Source organism: Capricornis sumatraensis, chromosome 14 (genome assembly GCF_032405125.1).
Source record: "Capricornis sumatraensis isolate serow.1 chromosome 14, serow.2, whole genome shotgun sequence".
NCBI lineage: Eukaryota > Metazoa > Chordata > Mammalia > Artiodactyla > Bovidae > Capricornis > Capricornis sumatraensis.
The window spans coordinates 33,543,828-33,555,797 of record NC_091082.1 but is presented as its reverse complement, the minus strand read 5'-3'; the positions used below and the strand labels follow the sequence as shown (position 1 = coordinate 33,555,797).

At 38.9% G+C, this 11,970-nt stretch overlaps 2 protein-coding genes across 2 annotated transcripts in view; both read left to right on the top strand.

Annotated features, from left to right (window-relative positions):
- Window positions 1–1,612: 1,612 nt before the first annotated feature.
- TAF1A (TATA-box binding protein associated factor, RNA polymerase I subunit A) overlaps window positions 1,613–11,970 on the top strand; it is a 29,629-nt gene continuing 19,271 nt past the window's right edge. The window contains exons 1-3 of the mRNA XM_068986282.1: window positions 1,613–1,733; window positions 6,075–6,244; window positions 10,426–10,539. Of these exons, the coding sequence (XP_068842383.1) occupies window positions 1,613–1,733; window positions 6,075–6,244; window positions 10,426–10,539 (405 nt within the window). The remainder of the gene's footprint in view (window positions 1,734–6,074; window positions 6,245–10,425; window positions 10,540–11,970) is intronic.
- On the top strand, window positions 9,687–10,079 carry LOC138090199 (small ribosomal subunit protein uS8-like). Its single transcript, XM_068985699.1, has one exon. The coding sequence runs from the start codon at window positions 9,687–9,689 to the stop codon at window positions 10,077–10,079; it is 393 nt and encodes a 130-aa protein (XP_068841800.1).

Sequence of the window (11,970 nt, the reverse complement as noted above, 5' to 3'; positions counted from 1 at the left end):
ACCGCCACTTCCGGGTCATTTCCGGGGTCGAGGCTCCTCCACTGCCCAATCGAGAGTTAGGGGCGGGGCCGCGTCTGCGCGTCTCCAGAGCGCAGGAGTCCCGTTTTGCAAGCTTGTTCTCGAAACTTGCTTGTTTCGCTTTGTGTGAGGGTTTCCTCCCGCTGGTCCGGAGTCAGGAGACTGAGTTTGGTATCACAGAAAAATTCTGGCTTCAGGCAGGTAAGTCCCGCGGTTGTCGTCCATCTCTTATTGCCTGCGTTCACGTGGAAGAGGAAGGCCTACCTTAGGCTTCATCAGTGTTCTTATATTTTCTCTTTTACTCTGTAACGGGTTCCGCGGGCAAGGCTGAAGGGGTGGAGCTGCTTTGGTTACCGTGACAACTACACGGTGCCTAAATGGCTTTAGAATTTGGATTGGGAGAGCTTCTTCTGGAAGGACTCTAAAATAATGTGTGAGTCGGGTTCAAAACTCATGTTATTTCAAACACGTGCTTTTAACCTGCTTTTGAAAGGTTTGTTCGGTTGGTGATGTGGAGAAGCCAAATTTGAGGCAAGATTACTAGTTGGAAAGCTAATGCAGTAATCCAAACACAGTTTGAAGGAGTCCCGAACTGGGGCAGTGGTGTAGGTTTGCGGAGCTTGGCGAAGATGGGAGAAGTACTAGCAGGTAATACCAGCAAGACCTAAATTGGATATGTGGAAGGAGGGAGAGGAGTTCTGAGCATCTTGAGGATTGAGTGTAAACTCAGCTTGGCACAAAGCTGTTTTTGTAGATTCTTTTCCTGCCATCTGCTTTCCTCCTCCCTCTTCCACGAACACCCCAAACTCTGTTCATGTCAGTTGTGTTTGGGAACACATTCTTAGTTCCCAGAATATTGTCCTCACTTTTTTGTGACATTGGTCCAAGTTACATAGCTTCACTGAGCCCTTCAGTTGTTTCAGCATGCAAATGGAAGAACATAACAGTACTCACCTCCAGATTTCTGTAAGGATTATATTAGATACTTTGTAGGCTTGGTGTATAGAGAGGACTCAATGAGAATGATAATTACTACTGTTGTTATTGTATTTCTCATATTGTCTTATTATACATCATTTGTGCTTCCCTGGTGGCTCAGCGGTAAAGACTTTGCCTTGCCATTGCAGGAAATGAAAGAGGTGCAGGTTTGATCCCTGAGTCAAGAGGATGTCCTGGAGTAGGAAATGGCAACCCACTCTAGTATTCTTGCTTGGAAAATCCCATGGACAGAGGAGCCTGGCAGGCTGTACCCCTAGGGGTCCCAAAGAGTTGGCCACGACTGAGCACTCACCTTTACCTCATACGTCATTTATATGTTTCTTCCTCTGGATTAGTTTCTCTTTTTTAAATTAAAGAGTATCTTATCTATTCTTGTATCTTCTTGAAATATAGTTGTATTTGAAGTAGTCAATAGTTTTTAAATGGGTCATTCATTTTGGCTGCTGCTGACATAATTTCTTGAAAGGAACTACCAGGTGCAGTTAATTTTGTTGATCATTGGTATTTATTAGATAAAAGTGTCTTTCTGTATAACTCAGAAACCTGTGGATTAAGATGTACAGAAAGTAACTGATATTTTCAGTCTGGAATAGATATGAGTGATTTCAGTGAAGAATTGATAAGACCCACGACAGAGGATGAACAGGGGGAACCGTGTGTACGCTCTGGTTCAGGAATGTGTTTCCCTTGGCTCCAGAAGCATATAGAATCCATAGGTAAGTAAAATAACATATAACCATTTCAGCTTTAATGCAAGTAGATGATAAGATTCAATATGGATACAAAATTGGATACCCAAGCTGGTTTAATTTTCAAGGTAAGAATATATGAGAATTTTTTTTAAGGCAGTTAATAAAAAAGAAACATGAAAAAAATAGATTCTTTTTTTCCTCTTAGAATTCTTTGAATTAATTACAGTCTGTATTGTGGTAGGTACACTTTTTTTTTTCTTCCAGTAACTCTTACTGAGCATTTTACTGTATCCCTGGATTGGCTTAATACTGGGGACAGATTTGTTGAAGAAGATAAGATCTCTGCTATGGAGGAATACATATCAGAAATTTCTGTTGAATTGCATTGAAATAAGCCCTAATAGAATTGATCTATAGTAGATTTCAAGAAAAGACTATTTTTTCTTTGTTCCTCTAATATAGAAATAAACAAGTTGTTCTATGGGATAATTCCTTATCAGAATATATTTTCAAAAAATCAGTTATCTGTATGTTGTCATGAACTAGCACTTTTCTAATTGCTCACAAATATATCTTTCTTAGCCTAGCTTTCTTTCCCCTTGACTGTGAGTCCCTGGCTCCTAGAATTTAGCTCTTATTTCTTTATTTTTTAACCTGAATATTATCTATCTAATTATCTCAGTAAATATATGTACCAGACATTTTACAGATGAGGGAACTTAATTTCAAAGACGTTAAAATTCTAAATGCTGGTATCAGGAGTCAAACCCAGGCCTATCTGATCTCAAAACCTGCTTTGAGATACATATATTTAAAAAAAGGGAAAAGTGCCTAGCATAGAGCCTTGTGCATAGTGAGTGTTGAAAATGTAATAATTTATTGCCTCTTTCCTCATTTTATTTTTACTGGATTAATATACATGCTTTGAGTCAAGTTTCAATGAAGGGAACTTCAGAGAGGGTGTTTCCTGCCCCTTGTAGGGAGCTATTAGTAGTAATCTGGTTTCTGCTAGTTACCGCATATCTGGGCATGTGTCTGTCAACAGTGTTCTATGGAGAGCTTGAGTCAGTCCATAAACAAGTAGGTTTAAGACCAGAATTTACATACTTTAAAGTGTTTCATCTTTTATGGATAGCCTGTTAAACCCCAAATATTAATACTTTCTGTCTGCAATGAGAATATGGTTGCAGATAATATTGATGTTTTATTGGTAATTAACCACAATAGGAAAACCTAGTTGCCTAACAATTATTTACTTTTTATTCTTTTAAATTTCTTTGGGTGTTTTGAAGGGTGTGTCCCCCAGAATACAAATTTGAAGGTGGGCACCAATTTGGAGTATAGCTCTATGGTGAGTACCTAGACTAGTGCTTGACCAAAGCAGTGCTCAAAAAATACTTGTTGACAGGCTGATGAGTGTCTAGGTTCTCTCAAGGGAATTAGAAATTAGGTTGATGACACTAGTTCTTTACTGTATCTTATTCCATCAAATATATTTTCCTTGACAGTTATTCTTCAAGTTTATCAGCGACAAATAACATTATGTTTTGCTTACAAAGAATGCTATTTTTTGAGCTATTCCCGAGATAATTAGGCTCAGGTGTAAGATAGGAGGGGCATTGCCCAAGGATTTTTGTATCCTCGCCTAAAGTCAATTTCCAGTCTGAGCTGTGAAAACTTAAGAGGTTTAACAGAAGGGAGTTTGGCCTGAGATCAGTTTTCCTTTAGGTGAATAAATGAGGTTTTTAGGAAGAGGCATTTTGTCAGTTTCTTGGCTTAGCTGCCTGGTGTTGCTACTGATATCCTAGGAACTTGGTCATAGATCCTGTTAAATGCAGCTTCTAATTCAGAGAGGTGGGCAGGGCATAGTATTCTGCATTTCTAATAAGCTCTCTGGTGGTATTAGGACTACATCTGGATCCCTGGGTGATTTGTATATACATTTAAAAAGTTGGAGAAGTACTAGTCAAAAGAAATAGTCTACTTTTTTTTTTCCCCTAAAAAATTAGGTACTATCTTGCACCATTTTAATGTGCCATCTAAAAATTGCATCATAAGTTTGGTAGTTCCAAAAGGCATGATTTTCAGCATATATTGGCACTTTCAAATGAAATTATTATATGACTTAAACATATTTGGTGAGACTTCCTGGGTCCAGTGGTTAAGACACCATGCTTCTACTTCAGGGATGCAGGTTCGATCCTTGGTGGAGAACTAGGATCCCACATGCTGTGTAGAGTGGCCATAAATTTAAAAAATAATTGGTAGAGTGTCAATAGTTTAGGAATGTGATATCTTTTATCCATTTTGTGTTTGTGAAGAAGTGTTTAAGAGATGGAAATTTTCTATTGTTCCTTTATTCTTCCATAAAGTATGCATCCACATTTAATTTTTGCTAATATCCTGTAAAGTTTTTAACTATTAAAATTTCTTCTGGATTGAGACATTATTATAATTAATTTTTTACACAGCTGATTAAAATAATGTATTACTTTTTTTGTTAAATTTGAAGTTAAATGTAAATTTTTATTGGTTATTTATCTCAATAAAATGAATAAGGATATCACTTTTTTCCAATTCTTATATCTGTGGATGAATATTATGTATTTCTAGAATGAGAAAAGATTTAACTTTAATTCTGTTGTGTATATTTTAAATAATTTTGTTTCCTTAATTTACTTTTGGCAGTGCTGGGTTTTCATTGCTTCGTAGGCTTTTTCTTGTTGGGGTCAGCAGACTTCTTGTTGCGGGTGGTTTCTCTTGTGACTCCTGGGCTCTAGACCACAGGCTCAAAAATTGTGGTTCACAGCTTAGTTGCTCCACAGACTGTGGGATCTTCCCGGACCAGGGGTCAAACCCATGTTTCCTGTGTTGGCAGGCAGATTCTTTACCACTGAGCCACCAGGGAAGCCCCTGTATTTTGTTTTAATTGGTAGAAATTCTGAGAAACTTTACTCACTTTAGTAAGTAGTTGGCAGTGGATGGCGTTTAATTTTAGCAATGTATCAGTGACTCCTCCTCACTTACTTGTGAAAAAATTACATAGTGTTCTAAAAAATAACTAGATTCTTCTACACTTTTGATAAGCAAAGAACTAGAAATCACCTGACTTGCAAATGGATGTTAGAGTCGTTCATTTTCTCAACACTAAATACTTGTATTTTCACCTTAAGGTAATATCAGAATTATTTTGATGATGAAGCCTTGTCTATATGCACAGCTTTCTAAAAGATCAATTTTAGGAAAGAGTATATGAGAAAGCTGAAGATATGCAAGTTGATTGCTATAAAGCTATTTTTGCATGATACTTATTAGTCTCTGTGTATTCCCAGGGGTGGGGTCTTCCCTGGTGGCCCAGACAGTAAAGAATCCTCTGCAGTATGGGAGACCTGGGTTCGATCCCTGGATTGGGAAGATCTCCTGGAGAAGGGCATGGCAACCCACTCCAGTATTCTTTCCTGGAGAATCCCCATGGACAGAGAAGCCTGGTGGGCTACCGCCCATGGGGTCACAAAGAGTCAGATACATCTGAGTGACTAAGCGCATTCCCAGGGGTGAGGGGACCCCAACTGGAAAACTGCTGGCCCATAGGAGTATTTAGTGGTATGCGAAGGGAGGAAGACGTGGCAATATGCAGCTTGTTGTCATAGATAAGGTTGTAACTAAGCCCAAATCTTTTTTTTTTTTCATTTTTAAACAGTTTTTTGGCTGAGGCACATGGAATCTTAGTTGCCTGATCAGGGATTGAACCCATGCCCCCTGCACTGGAAGTGTGAGGTCTTAACCACTGGACTGCCAGAAAAGTCCTAACCCTAGTATTCTTAACACAAAGATTGTCAGTATTTTAGAGATACAAATACTAATGTCAAAATTTTATAATTTCATATGCATTTACTAGCTTTGAGTTACTGGGAACTCGGTCCTTGAAAAATAAAAGTGCACCTCTTGGTGTTTTCAGAACATAGGTAGGAAAAAAGACAGTGCTTTCCTAGGATGACCCTGATGATTTTCACCCATTCTGAATACTTGGTATTTTGCACTGGGGGCCCTCCTTGGGATATTCTTCCCAGACTGTTTAGTGCAAGGGTGAAAGGATAGTTGAATCAGATTTGAACGAACTGGTGACCTTGGTAGCCCAAGAACATCAAATTAGACACCTCTTAAATAGAATTTTTTGTTTTTTCATTTGCCACAGCTAGTTAAAATGATGTGGAAGAGGTGGTTTCAAGTGAAGCTAGTTTTGGTGTTAGGGATGGGTTGGGTTAAGTAATACATACGTGTTAAAACTGTGCTTATCAGAAGTAAGATTCTTGAATTGTTGATTTGAGGTCACTGGCTCAAGACTTTCCTCTTTAACCTTTATAGCCTCTGGAGGAAAACAGGAGAAGGATTTTGCTCAGACCACAAGCGCTTGTTTAAGTTTTATTCAAGAAGCTCTGCTGAAGCACCAGTGGCAGCGAGCTGCAGAATACATGCACAGTTACCTTCAGGTTTTGGAAGATACAGATAGCAACAAAAGGCAGGGTGCACCCGAGGTAAGTGAAGTGTGAGTCCCCTGGAAGATAGCACAGAATCCTGGGAGTTTCTGTCTCTTGAACTCCACCCAGAACAGCTTTTGCAAGATCTCAAATTGAGTTTGTATCGAGACTTTTTTTTTCATACTTCATTTTTCTATTATCATTTTAAGGAGATGAAAAATACTTTAACTCTGAATTCTCAGATTCCCAAATATGTATTCATTCATTTAAGTAATTCTTCCATCTTTCGCAATGTCCTTATGGTCCCCTTTCTATAGGATGGTTCCCATCTTCATCAGAACATGTCATTCTCTCTCCCACTTAATATCATCTCTTGCCTTCTACTTCTTCTACAAGCTGTACTCATTTCTCCACTCTGCCTTTCAGCAAAACTCCTGGAGAGAGTTTATATATCTATTCGTTCCAAACCCTCTTCAGTTAGACTCCCCCACAAATCATTATTTCTACCAAATTGCCTTGTCAGGGTCAGTAGTGGTACCCAATTTGCTGAATCCAGTGGCTGATTTTCAGTACCCGTCTAACTTGATTGTTACCAATATTAAGCATACCAGGTCATTCCCTTCTGTGTGATGAAGAAGCAAACAGAATTCTTCGTCTGGCTCCCAGGACTCTGCACTCTCAGCCTACCGCACTGGCCCTTCCTCGGTTTCCTTTTCTGATTGCTCTTCGTCTCCTTGGCCTTCTGACGTGGGAGTCCTGGAGAACTCCAGTCTTTAGGTGTTATTGTTATCTGAACTCTCTTGATCTCATTCAGTTTCCTAGCCTTTCATTCAGTCTGTATGCTGGTGATCCCCCATTGTGTATCTGGGGCTCTGCCATCTGTCAAGTCAGATCGCTGTACCCAACATTCTGTTCAACCTCACCTCTTAGTATCTAATACCAGCTAGTACGATATATCGAATCATACTAGCAAATATAAACTGTTTCTTCTGATATTTCTTGTCCAGCCTAATTTTCCTTATCTCAGATCACGGTTCCCTTAATCTAATTTTGAGGCCCAATCTGGAGGTTTTTTTTTTTTTTTCTTTTGCACCTCATATCCAAACCATCAGAAAATTCTGTTGGCTCTCCTTTGAAAACCTGCTCCCTGCAGTCCTGAGTACTCCTCACCACATCGTTTTTGCTGCTTCTGTGACTCAAACTCCCATCACCTCACTTAGATGACTGCTTACCCTCCTCTGCCTCCCAGTGTATTTTCAGCATAATAACCAGACTGAGCCTTTAAAAAAAAAAAATAGCCTTTTTGAGATACATTAAACACCATACAGTTTGCCCATTTAAATTGAACAATTCAGTCTGTTTCCATATATTCACAAGACATATACAGCTGTCACCACAATCTAAATTTAGAACATTTTTTGTTGCCCCCTCAAGAGAAACACTGTACCCACTTGTAGTCCCTCTTCTCCAGACCCTAGCCCTTGGCAACCATTGATCGACTTTTTATTTTGGACATTTCAAATAAGTAGAATCATAAAATATATGGCTTTTTATGAATGAATTCTTTTACTGAACATAATGTGTTCAAGGCCTATTATATCATATTGTGGCATATTAGTTCTTCACTGATTTTTATTGCAAAATAATATTCCAGTGTAAGGCTTTATCTCATTTGATGAGATAAAACTGACAGATCAGTTTTTAGACATTTGAGTAGTTTTTCTTTCTGTTACTATGAATAATGCTACTGTGAACATTCATGTACAAGTTGTTTTTTTCCCCCCCCATGTACAAGTTTTTATATGGGTGTTTGTTGTAATTTCTCTTGAGTATATATACCGAGGAGGAGTATGCTGGGGCATATGATATATATGTAACCTATTAAGGAACTGGTAGACTGTTTTCCACAGTGGCTGCACTGTTTTACATTCCTACCAGCAACATACAAGGTTTCCAACATTTGTATATCCTCGCCGACAGTATTATTGTCTGTCTTCTTGATTACAGCCACTCAGTGATTGTGACATGGTGTCTCATTGTAGCTTTGATGGGCATTTTTCAAATGATTAATGATATGGTGTAGTCCTTTTAAACCATGAGTCAAATTGTGTCACTCCTTGGCTGAAAAGTGGCTTTCCTGTTTCACTCAGAGTATGAGCCAGCGCCCTTTTGATCACCTGAAAGTTCTCCGTGCTTTGCTCATTCCCTTTCCCCCTTGACCTCATCTCCTGTTACCATCTAACTTGCTTTTCTTCTCCAGCCTCACTGGCCTTCTTGCTCATCCCTTGAACAACCATACTTCTTCCTGATTGTCTTTGCTGTTTCTTTGACTATCACTGTGGTCACCCTCCTTCACATCATACTTGCAGTGGGGCCTCCCTTCACTATTTAAAGTTGCAACTGCGCACCAACCCCCTTTACTTTCCAGCTGGCACCCCTGGTCTTCTGACTCTGCTTCATTGTTTTTCCCATAATACTTGCCAGTTTAATTACTGTATTTCTTGGTTATTGTCAGTCTCTCTACAACAGAATGTAAATTCCACCAGGGTAGGGATCTGGAACAGTGCTTGGCATGTATTGTTAAATTTGTTTTGTAAAAGACAGTATATCCACAGATAACTTCGCGTGGCTATCTCAAGTAGCTTTTACTATTAGGTTGCATCAGTTAGATGTCTAATAGAACCAAAAAATATGAAAAAATAAATTTAATCATTGATTGAAAATTTAGTTTATGGACTAAAGTTAATCTAGATCTATAAAACATTGGACAAATTACAGTCCCTTTTTGTGCAGAGTTAGTTTTATAAGTTGAAAGAATTAAATCAGTGGTTACCAGATGCTTGTTTGGGCTCTGTTTGAGTCCCATAGAGCCTTTGTTGAAAGTATAGATTCCTGCCCTCCACCCCAGTTTTACTGAGTCCAAGTCTGAATCCCTGGAATATTTATTTTTAACTGGTATCCCAGGTAATTCTTACATACATGTGTATTTAAGAACTGTGGTAGGATAATCTCCACATTTTCTTTAAGCTTCAAAATACTGCAATTTGATTATAAAAGAACTCTATCTCTTTCTGAGTATTATGATTATACTAAACCAATATTATACCAAACAACCAGTTTACTTTGAAGATCAGTATCATTGAAGTACTTTAAATGGAATAAGAAAAGTAGAGATTTCCCCTCATGCAAAAGAAGAGCTGCAAGTACTATCATCAAAGTTTTGGTGCTCTGGGGAAAAAATATTTTTATTAAAATTTATAATAAATAAAGCTGATGCAGGTTCTTAAGTTGAAGCTCTAAAGATAGACTAACCATAGTCAATAGTTGTAGGACCTGATGAAATGTGAGGAAACATTGAGTCCATAGCTCTCACTTGGTATATAATGAGAGCAGTGAAGAAGCCAGTGTTAATGGAACCCGAGTTTTCTAGCTTTAATGTTTTTCTCCTAATTAAAAATGTTATCTTCAGCTCTTTCTGCCATCTTTCCATGCCGCCATAATGGTGCGCATGAATGTCCTGGCTGATGCTCTCAAGAGTATCAACAATGCCGAGAAGAGAGGCAAATGCCAGGTCCTTATTAGGCCGTGCTCCAAAGTCATCGTCAGGTTTCTAACAGTGATGATGAAGCATGGTTACATTGGCGAATTTGAAATCACTGATGGTCACAGGGCTGGGAAAATTGTTGTGAACCTCACAGGCAGGCTAAATAAGTGTGGAGTGATCAGCCCCAGATTTGATGTACAACTCAAAGATCTAGAAAAATGGCAGAATGACCTGCTCCCATCCCGTCAGTTTGGTTTCATTGTACTGACAACCTCAGCTGGCATCATGGACCATGAAGAAGCAAGACGAAAACATACAGGAGGGAAAATCCTTGGATTCTTTTTCTAGGGTTGTAATACATACAAATAAAATGCCTCAGAGGACAAAAAAAGGTAAAAATAAATAAAAATGTTATCTTCAATATGTATCTTAACTGCTCACCTTCTTTAGACTTCTGGCTCAAAATGACATTTTTAATGACACCTGGTATTTTAATCAGCAGGAAAAGCTTTTAATCACATAAAATGTAATAATAGTTTCATTGGGTGAAGTACAGTAAAATGTTGACAGTAGTGGTATCTAGGAAAAGGAATTATAGGTTGTTTTTAATGTTGTAATCAGAAGAAAATAGCTTTCTGAGACATTGGTTAAGGCAGGGGTTTTACAGTTTTGTTAGTAACTTCTGTTTTGACAGATGATTTGGAGGCTTGGAAGTGAAATTCTTTATTATCATCCCAAAAGCAACCTGGAGACTTTCAATACCTTTGCCGACCGGATGAAAAATATTGGCGTCACGAATTACTTGAAGGTGAGAATGTAGGCTTCATGCATTTACATCTGCAGCGTTTGTTTTTTAAAATTGCTCGTCTCAGTGATAAGGCAGGTAAGAGTGTAAAAAAGATGGGAAGGGAGTAACACACCTGGGTCAATAAGAGAAGCTGAAAGGAAGATTGCATTATGGAGCCACTTACTTCCCCGTTTCCTGTCGCCTACCACGTTGTGGGAGCACAAATATCTTCTCTCTGTGTATCTCTGGCTGCCAGAACCAGTCCTCCAGAATGGCTTGTGTGCTTCACTATGATGATGGACCAAATTCTGATATGTTTGCCTAAGTCAGTTGAGCTCTCTAAGGATTGGTGCTTTTGGAAAAGGGAAAGAGCTAAACAAATTGGGAATTTGAATACTTGAGAAAAGTTTTCCAGCTTTGTTGCGATATAATCGACATATGATTTAATTTCGTTTAGGATATACAGTGTGATAATTTGATAGCATGTATATATTGCCAGATGTTTACCCCAGTGTGGTTAGTTAGCATCGCCATCCCCTCACGTAATATCGTTTTGTTGTTGCTATGTTGAGATTGTTGAAATTCTACCTTTGTGGCAGCTTTCAAGTTAACAATGCCATAGTTACCATGCTGTACATTAGACCCTCAAACTTACTCATCTTATAATTGAAAGTTTGTGTCCCTTGACTACTCCAGCCCTCAGCCTATGGCAACCAGCATTTTACTCTGTTTCTATGGGTTGGATGTTTTTAGATTCCACCTGAAAGTGAGGTGAGAGAATATTACTTTTTTTGTATGACTTATTTCCCTAAGTGTAATGCCCTCAAAGCTCATCCATGTTGCCACACACGCAAGATCTCATTCTTTTGCGTGACTGAATAATCCACCATTGTATATATGTCTGTATACAATATTTTCCTTGTCCATTCATCCATCATTGCTCACTTAGATTGCTTCCATGTCTTGGCTCTTGTGAATAGTGTCTCAGTGAACATGGAAGTGCAGACATCTCGTCCAGATAGTGATTTCAACTTTGGATATATATGCCAATGTGGACTGCTGGATCGTATATTAGGTCTGCTTTTAATTTATTAGAGGAACCACCATACCACCATTCTCCATAGTGGCTAGGCCACTTTACATTCCAAAGGGAATGTATACCAGCAGTATACAGCAGTTCCCTTTTCTCCACATCCTTACCAGCCCTTGTTATTCCTCGTCTTTTGTTTTGTTTTCCTTTTGGTTGTGCTGGGTCTTTGTTGCTATGGGGGCCCTTTCTCGTTGCTGTGGACGGCAGCTGTTCCTCCTTGCAGGGTACGGGCTGCTCATTGCAGTGGCTTCTCTTGTTGCGGAGCACCCGCTCTAGGTGCATGGGCGTCAGTAGTTGCAGCACGCAGTCTTGAGTTGCTCCGTGGCATGTGGAATCTTTCTGGGATTCCACGTGTGAAACAT

What these genes read in the sequence shown, in the direction of transcription:
- LOC138090199 (XM_068985699.1), top strand. Translation starts at nt 9,687, where the DNA reads ATGGTGCGCATGAATGTCCTGGCTGATGCTCTCAAGAGTATCAACAAT.